Source organism: Mycena indigotica (assembly GCF_014461135.1).
Source record: "Mycena indigotica strain 171206Taipei chromosome Unknown Mind.scaff0008, whole genome shotgun sequence".
In the NCBI taxonomy this organism is placed as follows: domain Eukaryota; kingdom Fungi; phylum Basidiomycota; class Agaricomycetes; order Agaricales; family Mycenaceae; genus Mycena; species Mycena indigotica.
In genome coordinates this window covers 2426223-2450571 of record NW_023503007.1, presented here as the reverse complement: position 1 = coordinate 2450571, position 24349 = coordinate 2426223, and the positions used below count along the sequence as shown (strand labels likewise).

Sequence of the window (24349 nt, the reverse complement as noted above, 5' to 3'; positions counted from 1 at the left end):
CACGGAAAGCGGAACGATGAAAATGAGCATCTGAAAAACATAAGATAAGTCAGCAGGTGACGCGGGAACACCCGAAACATACCGGCATCTTCGGCATCAAGGCTACCATCTTGAAGTTGATTACGGATGTCGAGCTCGATCTCGGCCAGCTCGTTGCCGTGGAACTCCGTGATGCAGTCGAAGAAATTGACGGGATCAACGAAGCAGCAGGTTTTGGCGCCGGAAGCCGCGCAGGCGCTACACGGCACACCCATGGCACGGAACTGGCAGATGAACAATCGCTCGAGGCACAAGGAGCATCGTTGGAAGACCTGTGCACAATCAGCAGGTGAGAAACCCGAAGTCAAAAGAAGCACCAGCTTGCGATAAGTAACAGCGCGCAATACCTCGTCGGAAATAACCGGATAAGGCTGGGCGCTTATCACCGAGAAGATTGCACGGCCTTGCGGATCGATATGAAGGTCGAGATCACGCGAAAGGACGCGTGGCTTCCAAGCGACAGTGTGTGGGACAGGATTGGCGGTAGCGAAGGTGTCGGCAATGGATGGGGAAGAGCTTCGAGAGGACAAGGCGGTAGTGGGTCCTAATGGCGCGGAAAGACGAATGCGGTGACCGGTAAAAGGACGAGAGGAGGGCATGGGCAAACGAAGGAAGGCCAGCTTGCTCTACACCAGAAGAAAGGCTGGTCTATATAGGCAAAGAGAGCTCATTCAAACAAAATGGAACCGCCAAAAAGAAGAAGGCCCGGCCAGCAAGCCTAAAATTATCCATTCACACCAAATAAATAACAGAAGCGGAAGCGGATTATCTAATCAGAGAAGCGTGAATCCAATGCCAAAGTCACGACCCGTGCCAGATGGTCGGAGTTGTTTGGCAGCACTGACAGGTCGTTGTAGCCACACAAAGCGATGCCCTGCAGCACTTGGGTGGTGGCCTAAGCATAAAATAGGCGTAAGCAATGGCACAACTGGTCAAAAATAACGCACCTCAAAGAGTGACATGGCTCCTTGAACTCCACGATCAACGTGGTCAACGGCATGATTAAAGCAAATAACTGAAGAAAACTGAGCTGGGCAACGGGAGCAGCAGAGCGACATACCGAGTTGAGAAGGATCGGATACCTGGTCCGAAAGCTCCTGGCGGATGCTCGTAATCTCGTCCAGTACGCCAGTCCGTCAAGCAACGCAGGAAGACGTTGGGATTGGTGAATGTGCAGTTGTCATGCGCGGCGAAGAGGCAGTTCGGGCACGGAACACCGTGGGAACGAAACCGGCAAGGAAGATCATGGGCGGCGCAGTAGGCGCACTTGGAGACATCCTAAAATCAGAGTTAAAGAAGACAAAAACACAACAGCAGGTCACGGACTGTGGTGCGCCAGCGGATAGCACGCTGCACTTCACAGGAATTGGCGGTGGCGGAGTGCTCATGGATGCGTGGGAACACGGTCTCGCCGTTCGGTCCGGTTGACGTGACCATGATGACAGAGGGTGGTGGGATAGGAAAAGAAGGTCCGGAGTGAGCACCGTTAGGCAGGCGAGGAAAGCGCGGGTCAACCGCGAAGTCCGAAGAGTCGAAGTAAGAAGGGTATGGCATGAAGTGAGAAGCAGAGTTGGGAGAGGACCCACAACAAGTCAGGGCTTTTGAAGGAAGCTACTGGAGATAAGCTGACGAAGAAATTGAGTGAGGACACTCAAGATTTTTCAATGGGGGAGATGAAGCGCGCGCTAACGACTGGGTGGGTGAAACGACGCCTAGGGACGATCGGAGATGGCGGGGCAGTGTGGATGAATGGGCAATCGGCCCATTCATTCTACTCAACAAGTAATTCAGCCGCGGGACTGAACTGGGGAATGAATGGGTATTCAGCCCATTCATAGACAGACTGAATGGGAATACCAAACGCCAAATGAATGGGAAGTGACTACAAGAGGAGGAGTAAGCAGAAATGGAAAACATATATAAGAGACCCACCTGTGTAGTACAAGAACAAGAAATCCCTGTGCGATTGTCTTCACCGCTTGCGTCCCAAAGGGGAGGAGCATCGTTTGTGTCTTGTATTGAACGGAACGGCCTTCGGGGCACCACGGAACTGTCAAACGTCAACGTCAACGTCAGCTGTCAACGTCAACTCGGTCCGGGACTGTATTGACTCACCCTTGTTGTTCACACGCGCCTCTCGAACCACTGCTCGTCGTCTGGTACCTCGAGTCTACTATCTACACATCCTAACCTATATACTATCGAATATTACTGGGTTGCCACAGGCATATACGTTGCCTGGAACCCCCGAACACGCGCGCAGGTCGTCAAACATATTATATTTGGAGTCTATTCTACATTGAGTGGGTTTGGTTGGTTAGAGTGTTGAGTGGAGTCCAGCTGTCTTGAGTTTCCTTTTCCCCTTTTCCCCTCTTTGTCCATTTCTCCATCTCCCCACCCTTCGTTTGCACCGCGTTTCACTGTACGCCGCGGCGCGTGCGGGGCAGGCGGCGCACGTGGTGAGCGTGCTCGGCGCGGGGATGGGGTACACTCTCGCGACGGACGACCTCGGCCTCGATGGCGCGCGCGCGGCGACGTGGGGGTGGCTGCGCGGCGCGGGGCTGGTGAGTTCTCCCTCTTTCGTGGGGGTCAGGGAGCTGATAGCAGGCAGAACATCGCGGCGATGAAGGGAATAATTCGGGGCGTGACGTACAACGACGCGCTTGTCGCGGTGCGCCCTCCTTCTCCTCCCTTTTTGTTGCTAATCCCCCGACAGCACTTCGCCGCGGCCAACCCACCCATCGCCTTCACGCACATCCTCCCCGGGCAGGTCTCCACACCGGGCGCACAGCACCTGTACCTTGGCTGGGCCCTCGCGCCGCTTGCCCTGTGGGTGAACTTCCTCCTCCGGCACGTGATGGTCTCGCAAGACCTCTGCGCGCAGCACATGCTCCACGCGCTGCTCGACCCCGCCACGGCCGCCGGCGGGGTGTACATCCGCAGCCGCCATGGCGACGTTATCGGCGCGCGCCGCTTCTCCGCCGACGACCCGCCGGTGCACGTGCCGGCAGGCGCGGCGCTGGACACCCGCATCGGCTACGTGCACGGCGCGCGCGTCCCGGGGTACGGTGGCGCAGACGACCGCGTCGCGCGGCTCGTCGTGTGGAGGCCGTGCTCGCGCGCATTCTGGATGACGAATCAGACGATCCGCCGGCGAGGTGAATGTAGAAGTAGGATAGAGATACCGTTTGCTCATCTAAAATGATAATCTATGCATAGTAGGTATCTGGCTGTGATCTGTGCGCCACCAAACGCGTTGTGTCACATCAGGTGATACATCAATCAATCATTCAACAAGGTCTGTGACGCGGCCCTTTGCCGAAATCGCTTGTTGCTTCCCACCACCACCATGCCCTCTGCTGCCGCCCTGCTCCGAGGGCAGATCGCCGTGTTGGACACCCAGCTACGCCCTCTCCGCCAGCAAATCGCCGTTCTGGACGCCGAAAGGGCGCAGCTCGCTGCCCAGCTCGACGACATCAAGTATCCGATCCTGACTCTCCCCGACGACGTCACGCTCCGGATCTGGTCGTTCGTGCTCAACCCGTGGAATCCTTTCTACGAATACGATGCGTTCGCGCCGGCGCAGCCGGCCATAGTGGTGGCGAGTGTGTGCCGCGCCTGGCGGGCTCTGGCGTTGTCGACGACCGCCCCGTGGGCCACGATCACGGCGTCGTGGGAACACACCAAGCCCGAGGATTGCACCGCGCTGGTGTCGCTGTTCTTGCGGCGCTCCGGCAGCACGCGGCCGCTCGACGCCGACTTTCAGTTCCCCGGCGGACCCGAGCACAGTTGGACGGTTACTGACGCATTTCGGGTGCTGCAGCCCGCCGCGGGCCGGTTGCGTCGGCTGCGCATATCGTTCGACGAGGACGAGTACGACGCGGTGGCCCTGGACTGCAACCTTCTGCCGGCCGCGCTGCCCGCACTCGAAGTCCTCGACCTCCGATTCTTCAGCCTGGCCGCTGACACCGCCACGAGTATCTTCACACCGAAACTCCGCACCCTGTGCGTTGCGTCGGCCGAAGTCGCGCTGCCTCTCGGCCTGTCGCTGGACAACCTTGTGACGCTCATGCTTGTCCGCGTGCGGCTGCCGCAGACCGTCGATTTGCTCCGCGAAACTCCTCGGCTGGAGACGCTCCATCTGGCGGCCGGCCGGCCCGAGGAGGGCGGGTACGGGACCGTGGGAGGCGCAGGTGTGGTGCTCTCGCATCTCCGCGAGCTCTGGTGCATGCACGACAAATGGGACGCACTCTTGGACCGCCTCACACTACCTGCCCTCGAAACGGTGACACTACGCCGTCTCCGGGACGTCGGATCCGTAGCTTTCATCGCCCTCATCCAGCGCTCGGCCCCGTCCGCCCTGCGCTCCATCACCCTGGTAGACGTCACCTCCGCCGCCGGCGGGCCGATTATGGCCGCGCTGCCGCCCACCGTCGCGGCCCTCAAGCTGGACAGCCTCTCCTGGGACTCCCACGGGATCTACCTGTTCTGCCGGGCCGTCCGCCGGCGGCACTGCCTCCGCGGGCTCGAGCACCTGCACGTCGTGCAGCCGCACACCGGCCGCGCGAGCGTCTCGAGTGTCGGGATGTGGGTCGACATGGTCGCGGCCCGGTGGGGCGGCTGGGCCCCGCCGGAGTCCGGAGGACGACGACTCGGACGTGGATATGGACGCCGCGGCCGGAGACGGCCCGAAGCCCCCGGCGGCGCGCCTCAAGTCGTTCGCCCTGGAGCTCACACCGGCTGCCGACGTGGCGCCCCTCCTCGACCCGTTGCGCAGGATGCAGGCGCAGGGGCTGGACGTTAGCGTCACGGCCGGGAGTCTCAAAACTGATAGTCTGTCGATACTCCTGTGAGCATAGATTTACTGAGAGCTTCGATTCTTTCTGCCAGTGTGAATACTGGCAAACGCTTGCATCGTAAATTCCAGCTGGAAAACACAAAGGTTTATCACATCTCCGTCACAGCTCGGGATCCTCCGACTCAGTCACGACGGCGACCTCGATTCCCCCCGCCCGCATTTCATCGAACGACGCCATTGGCAGGTCGGCGTCCGGGATAAGTCCCAAGAAAAAGGAGCGGAGCCGGGCCGGCGGCGGTTCCTGTGTGCCGCGCCACCGAGAGCTCACCGCGATGGCCCACGGGAAGACGTTCGTGATGCCGCCGGAGCAATGCCTGAGGCGGAGGTGCTCGAGGCCGGGGAGCACGCCGATCTGCAGCTCCATGCCGAAGCGCAGCGTGTCCTGCGGGCCCCAGCGCACGTGGTAGAGCGTGAGCTTTGTGACCGTGGGCGGCAGCGCGGCGAGCACCGGCCAGCGGGCGGAGCCGCGGAGCCGCGGAGCGTTACTGCGCGCAGGCCCGGGCCGGTGCGCTGCAGGCAGGCGATGAGACTGGACGTCGCCGGGCCGGCATCGTCGTAGAAGCCGGCGAACGTCGCCTGTTCGAGGGCGGGCAGCGACAGGCGGTCTAAAACAGGGGCCCATATGTCGTGCAGGCAGTGGAGCTCGCGGAGGTGGTTGAGGACCAGCAAGCCCGGGGCAGGCTCAGCGATCTGCGACGTCGACTCGGACCCCAGGCGGTAGTAGGAGAGGTGCAGCACCGCAAGTCGCGGAATCTGCCGGAGCAGTGCAGTCGTATTGCCAGGTTTTGCGCGGGCGAGCATGAGCGTCGTGATATTGCTTACTGATATTCCAAGTCCCAGCGCCACGTCGGCGGACGCAACACGCAAGTAGCGCAGCCTCGGCGCCGGCCGGGTGGTCTCCGGGGCAGGCTGGAGCCCGGACAGGCTAAAGACTCCCAGGTCGAGGGCTTCGAGCACAGACAGCGGCGCCGGCAGCGAGCGAGCGGTCAACATCGGCACCGTCTCGAACGCTGAATTGCTCTCAAACCAGATTCGGAGCCGCCGGAGGCGGGCCGCGGCGGGCCGAAGCACGGGCAATATGTCGTCGGCCCACTCCTCGCCCGTGAGACGCACGTCGACGTCGAGCGGCCGGGCCGGGCCAGCGCGGTGCAGGAATTGGGACACCAGCGTGAGCGCGCCGGCCGGGCTCGTGCTGCCGCGGTGCGGATCCCACGCTCGGCTCCACGATGCGGTTATCGTGCTCCACAGGGCTGGCGTCGACAGCGCAAGCGCCCGCCAGGCACGGCACACACTCGCGAGCACGAGCGCCGGCTGGGCCGGGGCGTGAGTCTCGTACTTGTAGTCCAGATCTGGCGCCCAGGGTGGCACCAGATGCTCCCACACACGCACGGTGAGGTCCTCCGGGAGCGTGAGGACAGGGTACTTGATGTCCATGAGCTGGGCGGCCAGCGCGGCCTGTTGCGCCTCGAGAGCTGCTACTTGATTTCGCAACGAGCAGATGTGGCCAGCGATAGCGGCCATCTGGGCGCGGAGATGGGAGGCAGATGTGGCCATGGCCGTGGAAGAAGGACTATGACGTGGCCGGTCACACGATGAATCGTGATCATAAGGTAGTTTTAATAGCCTACTTGTTAAATTTGGCTAGATATACTGGTGTTGTTGGTAGCCAAAAGAAGAAAAAATAAATTCCCAAAAAGGAAAGAGAAAAAAAGGAGAAAAAGAGAGCTTACCTAGGGATTGCATGTGTCCTACCATACATCTCAGATCTACTAATAGACTACTATACAATGTTGAAAATTTACTGTTCCAAATGTCTATAATTTTTTTTCTGGCGCCTGCGGCGGCGCTTGAACCCGCCACTGTCGGCTAAATTCTCCGGTGTAAGCATTCACGGCCCCTTCTCGTGACTGATCCAGATACTGGATCCAAAAAAGGTTTATTTTTGTTACTGATTGTCAGTGTCACATCACGGCAAGCCTGCCATGACATGTTCCCAGTGATTGTCAACTTACACAAACAAATGGACAACCCCCCATATTGTCTATACATATATGTTAACCAGTAGAAGTAACAATACACACCCAAAGCTGGAGTGTCTTCACCCCTTCCATATTTCCAGCTATAATTTGCACCAGTATAGGATCAAAGCAATAAATTCACCTTTTCCTAAGTTTTATTTGCCTTTGAACCAATCCATAGATCTTTCTACCTCGTATATGCATAAATAGTAGCAGTAATATCCAATGAACTATCCCTGCATAGATCTGTATTTTTATCTGGAGAACCCAGCTTATAAACTGTAATTTTCAATGAAATTCTTAAATTACTTGATAATTATAGCATGAAAAAAATGCCAAACTTGGGACATTTTAAGGTATCATGCTGTTATATCCGTGCCGACTCTGGCATCCATCTCCGATATCCGTCTCCGGTATTTGGTTTTTGACGCAATGAGCATGTCAAACCCTAGGTTCAAAAACCCTTTTTCTTCGCCCTTTAAACCTTTTATTCTGGCCCTGGTTGATAAGATAAGACAAGGAGGAGATAAGATGGACGATAAGATAGTGATTGGATCATCAGATGTCGATGCTGATGTTGATTGACAGCGTGGAGTTGGACATGAGGCAAACAGCACGTAAAGGCATGGCTAAAGTATGACGTCATTGCCTCTCGTATTAGGCATGGTAAATACATGGTAGTAGTGTATATAAGTAGAGTAGATCTCGTCTTGTACCCCAGTCTTCGAATTCCATCATCTTTACGATATCCTTTCACAGTGCTTCTTGCTTGCCTTCACTGGCCAACTGGCATCCTCTGAATTGGTGTTGTTTGTGACAGAGCATTTCCAATTACCCTAACTTATGATCTATGTAATCATCTATGCCTTGTTCCTCATATGAAACTCCTCTTATACTTTACTTGACTTTGTTCTTGTCAGACTGCGGGTCGGGCCGTGCAAGAACCTCTCCTAAGAACGCGCGGCCCGGAACAGAACAGACGGATAGTCGGGCCCGCAAGTGCGGCGGGCGGGGTAGATCGAAACCGAAAGGGCCCGTGAACTCGGTCCCTTGCCGTGGTCGGTGGTCGAAGGTTCGAATCGGGTCGTGTCGGGCCCGATGAGTCGATAACGCCTCCTTGCACGGAGTAACACTGCGGGCAATGGAGCATATTCCGCCCTGGAATATGTTGAGAATATTATGAATATTCCAGGCTGTATTCATTCCATCTTCTAGACTGGAATATGACAGGAATATCCGTGGAATATTCTCAATTTTCTCACCATCTGCCAAGTATATGACAGCCCGGAAAATGTTGGGCAGATCCGTAGAATATTCTCAATCTGCCACATGTTTTCATTCAATATTCCGGCCTGGAATATATCACATGTTCCAGCCTGGAATATTGTGACCAGATTTTAGGACTATCATTGATTGGGATTCTGATTGGGATTCTATAAAAGTGTGATATACCACTATATAATCACCTACATGTTGGCTAGTGCATACTGCAAAGACTATCAGGATTGTTGATGAGCACTATCTATTTTAACAACACTCTCTAACACACACTGTGCTCCCCGGCTCCAGCATCCACGCCGTGTCAGGGTCGAAATACGTGCCCTCCAGCGGAATAACAATGGCGCTCACACCTTCCGGTGGCGCCACTCACCACCCGCCCGCCCGCGCAGGGTGGGCAGACGCGTGTACACATTTCCCGCATGGCCCCGCCGGCGATGGCGATGGCGAGAGTGATGGCGAGGAAAATGGCAGCGGGTGGGCAGCACATCCATGATTCCATGCTATCCTCCGTCCTCTCCCCAATCGCTGCCCCACACCTTATCCCACTCGGATTCCTGCTCTGCAGACTCCCCACCGCGACCGCCGTCCTGCCAACTACAAGCCGCAAGTGCGCCGTAAGGTTATGGTTAATGCGGTCTGGGGAAGCCGGCCCGAAACCAAGAGGGTTGCAGTTGTTCAAGCCGTAATGCAGGGGGTAGCGTTCCTCCACTGGGATGACCTGCAAGACGAACTCATGAACCTTCTTGCCGGAATGGACACTTCGAGTTACGATCAAGTTCAGCGATAGAACATCCTGAATCGTCATTGACCACTGCAACACGATCAGCGTCTCAAATGACAAACATAGCACTTAACTAACGGCAGATTTGAAGGGAATAACCCACGTTTTAGTGCAAAACCTACGCAACACGGTCAGCAATAAAATGGGATGGTAGGATTTTACTAGTACCCCGAAGTATGTCGTCGCTGACATTTTGCTTTAGACCGATCAACTTGGAACAAACAAACTAAAAAGCGAATGGCAGCGATGGATGAACTGGAACAGGTCAGTGTTTTTGAACGTGTCGAGGAGGCACAAGCGCTGACTTTTTGATAGGCCGGTTTCTCGCAAATGGCGTGAACTCCTCACCAGACACCTACAGAACACAGTCAACAATGGAATACACACAGTGTCGGTAGGGAGGATGTTACCGCGGCCTCCGCATCACGCTCTGTGATGAGCTCCGCAAGAGCAGGAAGGTTCTTCAGGGCCGCCGGAAATCTGGGATGCCTTTGATGGTGTCATCTTCATCTGGTACCGACTAATAGTCGGAGTCTTCAGCTTTGGCAGCAGCATCTCCTGCTTCGATTTCTTCGGTGGTAGCCGCGATCGTTTTTGGGCAGCGTCAGCACGCGGACGAGTGCGCAGAATGGGGCGAGGATAAAGAATATCAGGGTAGAAGTCGTCGCAAAGAATCAGTCAGCCAAGGACAGACAAGACATCTAACGCACTGTTTTCACGAATACCAGCTCCGTCCCCTCCTCCTGCTTGGTAAACCACATTCGGCGCCCGCGATCCGGGTTGCATTCCTTGTCATTCACTCTCCACCCGACTTCGACTTGACGCTGGCTGCAACATCTTCAAGAATGTGTGGCAATTCCTGCGAGTGAGAGGTCCAGCTCGGACAGCCCTGAAGCTCGGCTTGCTTACGCCAACAGCACGGACCACGACAAGCGGGATATGTGAAGATTTCGAGTTGGAGCTCACCAAAGATGGGCTCCAGCGCGAGACTCTAGAAACGACGATGCATGCTCGACGAGCTCGTTGCTTCCCACAACTCGTGGCCTTGACTCGGATCCGCCCATTGCTTCCAATGGAAATTACTGGGATGGTTCCGATTTCGATTATGACGGCGACCGACGTGGCGGGAACGAGTGGATGGTGACGAGTGGATGGTGACGATGAAGATAGCGGGCTTCTTCGGCGACAACAACGGAACTCCGCGCAGACTAGAAACAGCGACAGCAGTAGAAGACCACTCACACTCACTATCCCGACTCCAATGCATCTGCTCCCTGGGCCCAGCAATGAGCCAGCGTCAGCTCCGGGAAACGCGGCAGGAAGGGGGCGGGCCTTTTGCTCGACCTCATAGCATCGGGCACGGAGGCAGACACGGTTGTGAGGGAGGCGAGGGAGGCAGCAGCGTGGGAACGTGGCCGGCAAGTCGGGTCCGGGTCCGTTATGTGATGTGTCCGCTTCAAGCCTCAAGGATCGACAAGCAGCGCCACCGAGTAGTCAGGAGAAAAAAGTCTGTATATCAGTATAGTAAGCCGATAAAACACATAGTACCATAGTGACGCACCAATGACCTTGACACTGTCGGAAGCCCATCCGTCGACAGCCAATTTCTTCATAGTCTCCTTGATACACAGATTGGCATGTTGCTGAATCTTGTCCACATCATGAGAGTGCCAACTACATCGGTCAGAGACAAACAAACAAAAGCTAATCAGGCTTACGCAGGGTGCGGATAGTATTAGGGGAACTCGACTACGTGTTTTTTTTTTGTTTGTTGAATACAACGAACCGAACAGAGGTAAGCAAAGGATTTGCGGAGAACGAGCCCCTCACCACCTGGCCAGCCGGCACTGTCCGCGAGGACACCACAGCCCCGACTAAAGATAAGCCACGCGAAACAAGATATGGAGAGCAATACCTGCGGCAAAGTTCGTGATGCCAACACTGTCTCTATTCGTGGGATATCCAAAGCCGTGCATTGGGGAAGACCCACTCCGCAGTGGTCATATATCGCCAATTCGCCAAAGCAATTTCCGAATACTGTCACTCCCAAGTCCTCGTCAAAGTCGACGACAGGAACTGCCCAAAGAGCCGGATCAGCGTCAGTTCCCGACGTCCATTTGAATAAGGAAGAGTCATCATCATAATGTGAAAATGTAGCAGAGATGAAAAGGGGCACGGTGTAAGGGCAACCCTGGAGACTCCGATGAAAGCCTAGCAGGGGAGGATCCAAAGCGTGAATAAAAGCTACGGGAAATACACGGAGGGACCGACCTAGCAGGGGAGGATCCAAAGAGAAGAAACTCTAAGGGTCCGCCTGCTAGGGCGCCAACTATATACTGGTCGTCCGTAACTGCCGACGTAGAGCGCAGAAGGCCTGAGCGGCGTCGCAGGCTCTGTCCCAAGGTGATCGTTGGGAGGGTCTTGACGGATCGGTGATTGTGCGGGCGAAGGAGGCCGTGGACGATGGTCGGGGTGGGTCGGAGCGTCCGAGGGGGCGCCGGTCGGATGCGCCTCGGATGCGTTCGGAGGGTCCGAAGGAGGCCGGCGGGGGTTCCCCTGACATCACCCCCCTTTGAATGCGGCGTCCCGACGCATAATACGGAAGGGCAGCGAGTCGAAGGTTGCTGAGGCGATGTGCCGTGGTTTACCCGGGTATCTCCGATAGAAGTCCGCAATCTTGTCTGGCGCAAAGACACGGTCGAACCGAACCCACGAGTCGTGTGAAGCATCGTAGCCTTTCCACCTGACGAAATAGTTAAGACGCTTATACCTTATCCTGGCATCCAAGATTTCCTCGACTTCCCATTCGGGAACTCCGTCCTCTAGTTCGGGGGCGGTTCGTCGTAGCCGGTCCGTCCGTCGAAGGGGTCGTCCTGAGCGGGCTCGAGCTTAACAACGGGGAAGACGGGGTGGAGCTTGGAGTAACGCGGGGGGGAGGTCTAGCTTGTAGGCACCTTTGCTAACCTCTGCGAGCACCTTGAACGGTCCAAGGCGCTTGTGGGAGAACTTCTCGGAGGGCCGAGTCGTTCTAATGTCAGAGGCGTCCAACCAAACCTTATCACCAACTTGAATCTTCGGAGCGTCCGAACGTTTCCGATCGTAGTACCGTTTATACTCGTCTTTGGCTTTAACGAGTGCGGCCTTTGCCTCGGAGACGCCGTTAGCTATCCGATCGCGAAACTCGTTTACCGACTCCAACTCTGAGCGGGCGCCTGGCTCGAAACCCATTCGGGAAGCCGGCCAGTGTCCGTCACAAAGGGTACCTGTTGAGTGGAGGAGTGAACGTGGTTGTTATAGGCGAACTCAGCGGCAGGGATAAGCTCGTCCCAGTCGTCTTGTTGGTAGTTGGTGAAGATCCGGATGTACTGCTCGAGCTCTTGGTTAACGCGCTCGGTTTGTCCGTCGGTTTGCGGGTGGTAAGCCGTGGAGGTAGCCGGTTTGACGCCAATTAAGCGCCAGAGTTCGCGCGTGAAGTCAGCGATGAACTGCGAGCCACGGTCCGAAATGTACTTCTCGGGGGTTCCGTGGTGCCTCCAGACGTTCCGATAGTACAAGCGGGCAGCTCCGACCGCGTCTATTGTCGTATGGCACTCAGTGAAGTGGGCGCGCTTTCCGAGGGCGTCGACCACTACCATAACCGCGTCATACCCATGGGCCTCGGGCAGCTCGACAATGAAGTCTACAGTGACAGTGTGCCAACGTTCGGGCGGGACTTCGGTCGGATGGAGCTCTCCGTGCGGAAGCCTTCGGAGGGCCTTCGTGCGGCAGCATAAGTCGCAGGTCGCGACGTAGCGTCCGATATGGCGAGACATCTGCGGCCACCAGTAGTTGCGCGAAACCAACTCTAAGGTCTTGAACCGCCCGGCGTGTCCGGCGACTCGCGTATCGTGGCAGAGCTCGATGATGCGCCTCCTTAGGTCCTTGTCTTTAGGGACTACAACCTTGCCGCGGAAGTACAGGAGGTCGCCGGAGACGGCCCACTCGTCCGAACGTGATGAGCGGGGGCCCCGAACTTGACCTCGGACCTTCAAGAGTTGCCGGGCCGCAAGCGCGACGGGCTCCTCTAGGTCAGGCTCACCGGATAGCGCTTCCTTGATGTCGCGGACAAGTTCGGAGCCAGGCCCAGAGACGGTGACGGCCTCAAGCGCGAACGTGGAACAGTTCGGGCGTAAGAGGGTGACATCCGAGTTGTCGTCGGAGATACCGTGGTCGGGCCGGCGAGAGAGAGCATCGGGACGGCCCATCTGGCGACCTGGGACGTGGTGCAGCGTAAAGTCAAACCTGGAAAGGTACAACGACCATCGGGCTTGCCGACGGTTAAGGTGCTGTGCCTTTCGGAAATACTCCAAATTCTTATGGTCAGTCCAGATCTCGACCGGATGCGCGGCGCCCTCGAGGAAATGCCGATACTCCTCGAGTGCGCGGGATGATCGCGAGCATCTCCTTGTCGTGAATCTCGTAGTTGCGCTGGACATCATTTAAGCTTTTGGAATAGAACACTACAGGGTGCCACTTCCCGTCCGGGGCGGATTGTTGTGAAAGAACCGCCCCGTCGCATAATCTGAGCTGTCTGCTTCAAGTCGGAAAGGCCGGGAGTCGTCCGGGATCGCTAAGACGGGCTCTGAGACGACCAGGTCTTTGATAGCTTGAAAGGCGGCGGCTTCGGCGTCTCCCCAGGTCCATTTCTGGTCTTTCTTGGTGAGCGCAAGAGGGGTTGCGCTAGGGCCGAGAAATCCCGAATGAACCTGCGGTAGAAATTAGCAAACCCCAGGAACTGCTGGACGTCCTTCTTGTTCTCGGGCGGAGGCCATGCGGAGACTCCGGCAACCTTAACGGGATCCATTTCGACGTGGTTGTGAGAGATGATAACCCCCAGGTACTCGATTGACGATTTCTCAAGTCGCACTTCTCCTTGCGAAGGTACAGCTTGTGCATTCGGAGTCGCCGAAGGACTTCGCGGACGATCTCGCGGTGCTTACGGAGGTCCGAATGCGCGATAAGGATATCGTCGAGGTAGATCATGACGTCTCCTGAGAGAATGAGATCCTGGAAAATGTCATTCATCATCGTTTGGAAAGTCGCGGGGAGTTCGTCAGGCCAAAATACATCACCAAAGGTTCGAACAACCCTCGGTTGGTCCGAAAGGCCGCCTTCCACTCGTCTCCTTCTTTAATCCGGACGTTATTAAAGCCCCAGCGAACGTCGAGTTTGGTGAAGTAACGGGCGCCCTTAAGCCTGTTGATAAGGTCATTAATCAACGGGAGGGGGTACCGGTTCTTAATCGTCATTGCGTTGAGGGCGCGGTAGTCCTGGACAAACCGAAGTCCTCCGTCCTTTTTCTTAACGAAGAAGACGGGGGAAGCCATCGGAGATTTCGAAGGGCGGATACGGCCTGTGGCAAGTCCCTCCTCGATGAACTCGTCAAGTTCGCGCTGTTCAAGGGGGAGATCGGATACACCTTGCAATTAGCGGGCTTCGCGTCGGGACGAGTTCGATAGCGTGGTCCCAAGCCCTCCGCTCTGGTAACGTGTCGAAGGACTCCTTGTCAAAGACGTCTTGGAACTCCTTGGCCCAGTCCGGAATCTCCGAAGGCGGGGGGCCCGAGTTACGGGCGAAGGCCTCTGCAAGGCGTTGGGACACGGTGCTCCCAGCGCAATCTCCTCGATTGGGCGAAAGGAGGTGTAGAAGATGCGGTCGCCGTCTTCAAGATGCTCGTCGTCGTCAAGGTCTGGTGAGCGCTCCGGAGGGTCCGAAGGAGCTCCGAAGTTCGTCGTCGGCATCGTCTGGGCCAGCGATATCGATAGCGCAAACGGTGGGGAAGGCGCCCGCAAGTAAGCGCGATTTAAGGAGTCGGAGGCGGCGAACCTCAGCGCGCTGGTCCGTTCCTCGTCGCGGCAGGTGGAGCAGCTTCGGGGCAGCGGCTCATTTTCACCTCCTTTGTTTCCCAGTTGATCTCGGGGTTATGCTTTTGAGCCAGGAGTACCCGAGTATCAAGTCCTGTTTCCCGAGGTGGGTTACAGCCAGCTGAACGCGTTCGGAGTGTCCGTTGTATCGTAGGACCAGGTCCGCGATTTGGCGAATAGACCCAGCATCATTGGGGGTGCCGTCGACATTGTAGACCGGTATGGGTACTGAGAGATTTCGGACTGGCACGTTGTTTCGGTTGACGTATTCTGTGTCGATAAAGTCCGAAGTGGCTCCGCAGTCGACCAGACCCGAGAGGGAGAGCTTGAGCGCGTTCGCAGTGGACTCAAGTTCAAGGGGGAGGTGCAGCGAGTTAACGCCAGGAGCGGCAGAGATGGTATAACTGCCAGGTAGCTTTTTCTCCCAGGCAAGTCGGCGTATCCGAACGGGGGGCTTCGGAGGGGGCAGGGGGTGCGTCTTTCGTTTCAGGCTCGTTGTAAGGCAAGGGAGTTGATTCATCATACAAACAAGTGAAACGATTTATGGACGCGAACGAGGGCACACCAGTCACTCGTCGCGGGGACAAAATCCTCTGCCGGAGCCTCCGAATGCGCTTCTGCTAAGGCCGCGGTGTCGGACAACCGCGCAAGTAGCTCTCCTAGCATCTCATCGCCAAGTTGCTGGATCACCTCGTCGAGGATGTCCATATGGCGAACATCGGCGGGGAGCGGACAGTCCCGAGCCAAGTGATTGGGGTCGCCGCATCTGAAGCAGGCTCGACGAGGGGCGCCCCGAGCCCTAGTACGATCCAACTCCATAGGGACGGGAGCCGGAGGTACCGGGACGGGGCGCGGGCCGCGGGTGGCGCAGGTGCGGCCACCAGGCGGATGGGGAAACGGAGTTGCCGAACGAGTGATGGGGAAGGCGCCGCGGAGCTCCCGGGCGGTCCGCGGGGTAGCCGTTCCCTTAATGAGCTTCGCCGCACCAGGGCTTCATATTGTCGGAAAGCCCGAGTGCGCCAGCCTAGATAGTCACGGAGGTCTGGGGGTCGTTCAAGAGGTGATGCCGTTGTTGATCAAGGGGTCAAGTCCGTGGCGGTACTTGGTTACCTTAACCAACGCGTCTTGAAGCCAGCGAGGTCCATCAAGTCCTCGAAGTCGTCCGGTATATCCGTAGACATCCCGCGTTCCCATGTGATAACCCGCGCTTTCCAACTTAGCGAGCGCGAGGTCCTGTTCGTTCTCCTCGACGAACCGAAGGTGAAACTCGGAGAGGAACTGGCTCCACCGAGGGAAGGGGAAGGGGTTTTTGCTCCCATGACGCTCTGCCCATTGCTGAGCAGGTCCCTCCGCCATATAGGACATGGCGTAGCGGACGGCCTTTTCTTCGCTCGGCTCTCCGTTAACTACGAAGGCCTCCGGGGCAAGCCGAGCGTAGGTTTTGACCGCGTATAGGAAGGCGCGGCCGCGTTTGCGATCTCCGTTAAACGCAAACGGGGGGTTTGGTCGTAAGACCAGTTTTGAGGCGACAGTAATGTCACCAAATAACGCATCCGCGTCGGGGGCATTCGGAGATGCCGGCGGTTCGGGAGCTGCCGGAGGTGGTGCGGCAGCGGAAGCCTGGGAAGCAAGGTGGGTGAGGAGATTGGTGAGGTTGTCTAGTTTCGCCTCAAGTGCGTCCATGCGCGCGTCAGCGTCCGGAGCAGCTCCGGTAGACATAGCGGGCGTAAAGACGACAAGAGCAGAGGAGGAGGGGTCAAGTGGCAGGGGCGGTGACGAGGGGGGTACGGACTCGTACTCCGAGCCTGAGTCAGCACCAAACCTGGCAATCTTGACCGGTTAATCCCGTAGAGAGTTTCTTCTGCTGTAAGGGCAACCCTGGAGACTCCGACGAAAGCCTAGCAGGGGAGGATCCAAAGCGTGAATAAAAGCTACGGGAAATACACGGAGGGACCGACCTAGCAGGGGAGGATCCAAAGAGAAGAAACTCTAAGGGTCCGCCTGCTAGGGCGCCAACTATATACTGGTCGTCCGTAACTGCCGACGTAGAGCGCAGAAGGCCTGAGCGGCATCGCAGGCTCTGTCCCAAGGTGATCGTTGGGAGGGTCTTGACGGATCGGTGATTGTGCGGGCGAAGGAGGCCGTGGACGATGGTCGGGGTGGGTCGGAGCGTCCGAGGGGGCGCCGGTCGGATGCGCCTCGGATGCGTTCGGAGGGTCCGAAGGAGGCCGAAGCGGGGGTTCCCCTGACACACGGGATAATGACAACTTGGCGAGGATGATGCGACTGAGATCCACAGGGCTCGGGTTCCCGTATGTCCAACGCAGAGATTGTACCATGGAGTCTTTAGACGAGTCTTCTCCTGACCTGGTGGGACTTGCGCGAGGCAATGAATAGAAACGGAGGTTATACTTGGGTCGAACAAACTCTGGAGGTCCACGTCAAAGGCCTCAACTCCTCTGGGAGAAACAAACATAAAACGGAGAGAAGAAGCTGTAGGTTGACAAGCCGAAATTTCCCAGATGACTGGTATTTGAATGGTTTTGATGAAGGACAGCGAATCTTGGACCGAATATATCTCAAGACCGATATGTCGAGCGACGACAAGAACGTTTTCCAACAATAGCATGTTGTGTGGCACACTCTGTAGTTCTTGTCAGTGGTTCTACCGATCTGTCCAGGTGGAAAGCAAACCCTCCGACCATGCACGTCTAATCCACCTGGTGGTTCTGCGAATCCGACCAGCGTCTGTGTTTCCCAATCAAGCAGATTAGGGATGTTGTCTCCATGATAGACAGCGCAGCCAATGAACTTTCCGGAGAGGAGTAAGATGTGCGAAGAGTTGTTTATGCAGGCTAGCTCGCAAAACGAATAATTATTGGCGGAGGAACTCTGCAGGGTTACAACATGGACCGCAGACATCCTGAAAAGCGGTTGATACAGAAAGAATATGTTGGAGGGAACGAGGCTCACTCTGGTCCGAGCCCTAACGCAATGACGACTCTTGAAGACTGAACTTCGAGTTGCGCTGTTTGCACTCGACCAGGGAGGAAACCAATGGCGATAGGCCGAACATGACCTGCAAGAACTGAGATGATATCCCAACAACCGATCCCACTGGCAGAATTGTCGGAGAAAGCGCAAAAGAGCCATCGCCCGGCAACCAGACGCAGCCATGTAATCGAGTGTGGGAGGTAGAGATGTTGACTCTTCGCCGTCCGTGAGAGTTGGTGAAGGAAAAGCTCAAGCTGGTCACGGGCCGGCGGGTTCCCGATTTGGCTCCGTTGGCCGATCCACAGCCACTTGTCAGAAACAACCACGGCCTCTGACCTCAACGTCGCTGGCGGCAAGCTCTAGAACGACAATGAGGGCACACTTGAGTGGCGCGGCACAGGCCGCTCGCAGTCAGCGACAACTACACTACAGCAAGACAGCTAGCTCCGCGTGAGCCGACAAACCGCGGCCAACGACAGCGACAAGTAAACCCATCGCCCGGCGCGCGCTAGCTCATCAACTGGCGTGAGCGGCACGCAGCTTACTTTGCCTCAGCAACAAGTCGGCCCCGTCCTGCCAACAAGACAGCTGGCTGCGCCCGACGGGCTCGGCGAACAGCAACAAGTCTAGCAGTAACAACAATGCCGTTGCTCTCCCCATCAACCGCAACCAGCGGAATATCAGCACCATCTCCCGCCAAACCACCGCGCGAGCACTGGCGCCAACTCGTTCCCTCCGCGCTGACCTTGGCAATAACAGTCACCGCCCTCATCGTTCGAACCACCGCTCGCACCAGAGGTAATATCTCTCACAAAAACGGCAACAAGGGGTAAGCTGCTTTCTGCGAACCGACGTAAGTAGTGATTTCAGCACGGGCGCCAAGCTTACTTGTTGCTTTCTGCCCAGCTAGCGCGAACCCCAATGCGCGACACAATCAAGTCCCCAAAACGGCAAGCAACTCCGGCCCTCCAATTCCCTCACGCCGCGCCATGAAAACAGGCCCGGAAATTGTTGTCTGGAGCAAGTCAGCAGTTGCAAGCGGCCAGACGGCTGCGAACTCACCGATTATACCGCTCCTCGTCCCGCTTGGCGAAGACAGCTTGTGACAGCAAAGGCAAACCCTCCGAGAACGGCTAGGATACGCCTGAACTAGTCCGACCTTGGGTAAGTGGACTCAGAACTTGAAAAGACTATAAAACTGACCTTGTCGTCATAGTGCGCGCGCAAGAACCTGAGCGCATTGTCTTGCCCCAATCGCGAGGGGAACTATAAGCTGCCAAACGAGTCGTGTCCGTCGCACAATGCTGAACGAGTCGGGAAAACGGGTCTTTTGTCAGGTCAGTCGTGATTAGAGGCAAGGAAAGCTAGACTTACCGAATCAAACCAGCCATAGAGTCCTCGCCATGAAAACAAGCCCGACTCACCCAGATCTGGAACGTCTCCGTTCACAAGTCCGCTCCGGCCAACCATCCGGGGATGACGCTGCAAATCTGGTAAGTTAACACAGATATCGAAAGCAATGGCAAACTTACCTTGGTTGTCGTAGAGGGCAACAACAACGCTGCATAAACAACACCCAAAGTTTACCGTGCGGGCGCAAACTTCATTCCCGTGGTAAGTCAGGGAAGCGGGTCTCTTGTTCGGTAAGTCGCATTACAGGCACGGGAAATTAGCCCAGAGTCGACATGTCCACCATTGAGCCCAAATTTGCGCAAGCGGGCAACTCCATCAGCGCAAACGAGTCGGGTAAACATGTGCTATGCCAGGTGAGTTGTGATTCGAGGCGGGCGAAGCTATACTCACCAAACCAACCAAGCCAGCTCAGAACCAACCCCAACCCCAGCAACGAGCTAACAAGGTCTTGTCGCTGGTGCACCCAGAGACATGCAGCGAAACTCACAAAGCGTGATCCAGCACCAAACTCCGCCCCCACCAGTCAGCGCTTGCAGCGCAAATCACGAACAAGTGGAATCATCAAGTATGCCGACCAAAGGGGCAGGACCTGCCAATTTGTTGAACTTGGCTGCGCTATGGGAAAGTAAGTGTGTGTTGGCGTGGTCAGGAGTAAACTCACCAGTTTCTAGCTCCACCACAAACTCAAACAGCGCCCACTCCCCAGATATAGTACCCATGGCACCGAGTCTGGAATATGTTAAGTCAAAACCACGAAGGAAGAGGAAGACAAGATAAAAAAGAGGGAGAGAGAGAATGCTACAAGAAAATATTGAGTAGTGTATGTGTAAATGGTAGACCATGATAGGCACTAAGTAACAACATAGTCAAGGAGTTGGTGAGGATAGACAGCAAGTCAACATATGAGAGCATAGGACTGGGATGGAATTGTGGGGAGGGTGCTGGTCCAATAAGGATTCGGGCAATGATGTGATCATGCTAGGGGAAAGCCCTCTATAACCAGCAAGGGAGCGGTCGTGCTGAGGCAAGCCCGTATATAACCAGACTGTCGGTCGTGCTGTGGAAAAGCCCTCTACAACCAGCGTGAGCGGTCGTACTGAGGCCAGTCCATATACAACCAGACTGTCGGTCATGCTGGGGGAAAGCCCTCTACAACCAGCAAGGGATCCGGAGCGGTCATGCTGAGGCAAGCCCGTATATAACCAGACTGTCGGTCGTGCTGTGGAAAAGCCCTCTACAACCAGCGTGAGCGGTCGTACTGAGGCCAGTCCATATACAACCAGACTGTCGGTCATGCTGGGGGAAAGCCCGTTATAACCAGCAAGAAAGTTATACAGATACTAGGGAGTATCAAATGAGCATTGACTATATAGATTACTAGTATCTCACTCACAGTGGGATATAACCATTTCAGCCAGGGCAGTAATTGGTGCTGTTGCTGCTGCGACAGACATCGAAATTCATTGGCTGAGGCAGTGGTCCAGCAGCTCAGTGATGGGACATTTTGGACTAACACAAAGTTCAGCATGGAATATTGAGACTGGCTACTGCGCACCTCCTCCTTGCTGCCTGGCAGCCTATTCCACTACCTCACCAGACCTGCAAGGGGGGCAGGGCACATGACAAGCAGTCGTGCACATGACAAGCAGTAGTGCATGTGACAAGCAGTAGTCACGTGACAAGGACTGGATGTGCAGCTATCTATCGGCCACCCACAATAGCTTTAAGTGCTGGACACAATGGGCAAGTAGCACAGGGTAGAAGTGATAACGACCCAAGTCAATGACACAGTTGGATTGCAAGGGTTGACAGTTGCAAGCTATCAACCCTTGCAATCCAACTGCGTCATCGAGGCGCCCCAAGAAGAGGCAGTGGGTGGTGATCGATACGCCATTGCTCTCTGCTGCTGTGCACACTGCAACGGCCAGGTTGAGACAAGACACGCCATACAAAAGCTGATAGATGATAGTCGTGGATGGATGAATATCGGTGCTGCCGCCACAGGCAGAGACACTATAGATGAGAAGTGACTTTGCGGGCAGTGAAGAGCTTGATGCTCTAGGTAGACTACACGGAAATTGTCTGAGAAATATCCAAGTTAACAAAGAACAAAATACACACACAAAAGGAGCAAGCTATAAAGCTGGACCAGACAGCCTGAGCATTCAAGCTCAAGTTCCAGCCCTTCAGATCTCTGATCATTTTGAGGCGGCGTAAGGACGTGGGCATTGTACCAGCAGAAGATTGGAAGCTGGGATAACCTGCCCTCTCATCAGCCCCACCCACGCTCCAAATCCACAATTACACACCATGTTGTTCATGGGTGGTTGTAAACAGCAGCTGCACGAATGCGGGGATCCGGTCGGGCAATGATCGCTGCATCCGCCGTCCTCTCTTCCTAGGTCGTCAGGCTCGTGTCGAGGTCGTGGTGGCTGTGGAAAGTGTGAGAGAAACCCCGGCGCTGTGACCCGAAGAGTCACGATGATTTGTCAGAGTCTAACTGGAAGACTCTGACTAAGCATGACCAGTTCATTCTTCTGTTAACGATTACTACTACTGTCAGGCTGCATTGGAGAAGGAGGAGGCAGAGTATTCGAGCCTGAGCGGGACGAAGACGGTCGCGATTCTCTTTCGGTGCGATTCCGCATAGCCCAACTTGAGTTGAGCTCATGCCAGTGTGGATGTAGTTGAGCCAAAGTTGAGCCGCGGCCGTCGACAACGCTGACGCCTTACCCAATGCAAGTCATACCAGCGCCAATTACTAATTTTCGGACATATTGCGTGCCACGGTAGACGACTTGTCACCAATGGGCTTCCTCCGTTATGCCCTTGATGGTCAGCCACCCAGTTAAATACCTCGAAATAAAATGGACCTTTCACAGAGCATTTCACCATTGCTGCCGTTGCGTGTGCTTATATTTTTTCACGGTACAGCTTTCTTTCAAATTCACACTCTCCAGCTGATCCCAATATGTAGCTTTTCTGACCAGAACACGCCTGCTGGGCAGTGCTGGCTATCAGTTGACGAGGAGAACTGGGCCATCGACCTTGTTGTGACTGGGCTCATTCAAACTCTGGGCTCGCCGCAGACGACACTGCCAGACGACACACATGCCGAAGCTATACTGGTATGTGGGCCAGACGGAAATGAAATGGGCCTGCGACTCGGAGCGGTCATACTTATGCCAGTCCAACGGCAACCTCCCACACGATCTTTCACTCGATATAGTAGCGATGCCTGAAGGTCGGCAGTAGGCAATGCCAGCGCAAAGGCTCAGGGCCATGCACGTAAGCGACAACTACCAGCGTTTCGGGTTCTAACCCGACACCGACTCGGACACTGTCGCTTACCAACTTCTCCCGCCTCCGCCATCCCCACCCGCTCGCTTCACCGACGAGCCCGCTTGCAGTCCAGCACGGACAAGACAGCCGTGTCTCATCTTGCCTCTGGTCGCGAATGGCACACTACTCAGCTGCGGCCGCCGGCGGTAACTCAACCATAAGCACCGAATGAGAATCTGGCTCAGTGTGCTAACATTTTACATTGAGGATGCTAACTACCTCCCTCCAGCAAGCGAGACCTTGGCCGATCGGCCAAGGTCTTCCAAAACATCCCGAAACGCTTCCCACATCACGACTGCCCTCGAAACCCATCAAATCGATACTGAACTCAGCCGCTAGGACGACCCCAGGGTGGCTGGGCTAGTGGAGAGGCCGTTGGTGAGGTGCGAGGCAAGGAGACGCGCAACACGTGCGAGCATGTGAGATCGACACGCCAGATGTCAACGCGACCGCGCAGCCTTGCGCCGTGCGGACAGCGGCAAGCGAGGCAAGGTTGACGTCAAGGGTGTGGACGTTGGACGTTGGCGGGAGAACTTGCGCGGATGGCGGGGGCGAGGTTGAGGCTGGCTCAGAACTCCTCTTCAGCGGTTTGGAGGAGGAAACAACGAACGCCAAGTGTTGCAGAAGCTTCACCCATGATACATGAAGCGTGGATGGTTTGCGAAATCGGTGTGTCGCAGTGCATTTCTCTTAGACATCTACTAACTTCGTGCACAGCTGAAAGACGGTTACCTACACCACGCGCGCGGGGTGAAATCGAGAGAGCCAGTGGCGAGCAGCTTCGGCATGATGAGGTTGGTGAAGAGGAACAGGCCAATGTGCCTCTCGAGACCTGAAATGATATGCCAGTGAGAGCTGGGAAGAGGAGACAGGAGATGAGCACTTAGTACGCACATGAATCGGCTCAGCCGTGGGATGTTGGTGGTGGGAAAACTTGTGCAGATGGCAGTAGGTTCAGACAGCTGTACAAATGGTCAACGCACCGCTCGTCATTGTGCCCTGTAATGAAAGGGTGATGCATATGACTGCCATTCCCAAGAACCTATTCCAAAGAACTGGCCCCGCATGAGGGCTACGTTATTGGGTTAACACCGGCAAACGCAAGGGAAGAGTCTGAAGACGACAAAGCGTGCCACGCGCTCATGAAAACACGTCGCGTTGCGTTGTGACCAAACAGAGTCAGGTGCTTGTGACAAATGGCTTAAAACAGCTTAAAACAAAATTGAAGTTTGTCCCGTTGGGATATATAATTAAGGGCCAAAACCTCACACATACCACAAGTAGACTCTAATGGACGTCATATATGCATAACATTGAATCTGAGTGCCCTGTGCAATGTGGTGCGGCGCTCACGAATGCGCGTGACGGTGCTCGTCACGTCACGTCACAGCTTTGATCCATCGCCATGCCCTCGTTTCCCGACCCGCCGAAGGCTCCGAACTTCACTGCCAACTCTTCAACATGCTTACTACGGGGATTGTGCTAGCTTGCAGTGCATGTGAACGCCGTGAAAACGCGTAAAATGCTCATGAAGGGGATGCAGCATTGTTTGGGGAGGGGAATCGCGCGTAAAACGCGTCTGGACGCCCTGGTGCGTGGCCTGAGCATCCATATCGACATGTCTAATATCTCCATAGCTGATATTGGGTCTTCTTTTGCCCACACCAGGCTTTGGAACCGCACGGCGCCAAGCTTTGCTGCTTTTTCTCGGAGCTAGGCC

The 24349-nt window shown here is 55.8% G+C and overlaps 1 protein-coding gene across 1 annotated transcript; it reads left to right on the top strand.

The window, feature by feature from the left end:
* Positions 1–3379: 3379 nt before the first annotated feature.
* Positions 3380–4843, top strand: MIND_00934800 (F-box domain-containing protein; the record flags this gene model as incomplete). The annotated part of the gene is made up of 1 exon (XM_037365970.1): positions 3380–4843. Exon 1 carries the CDS (start codon positions 3389–3391, stop codon positions 4841–4843), a length of 1455 nt encoding a protein of 484 aa, XP_037217382.1. The 5' UTR covers positions 3380–3388.
* Positions 4844–24349: the final 19506 nt, after the last annotated feature.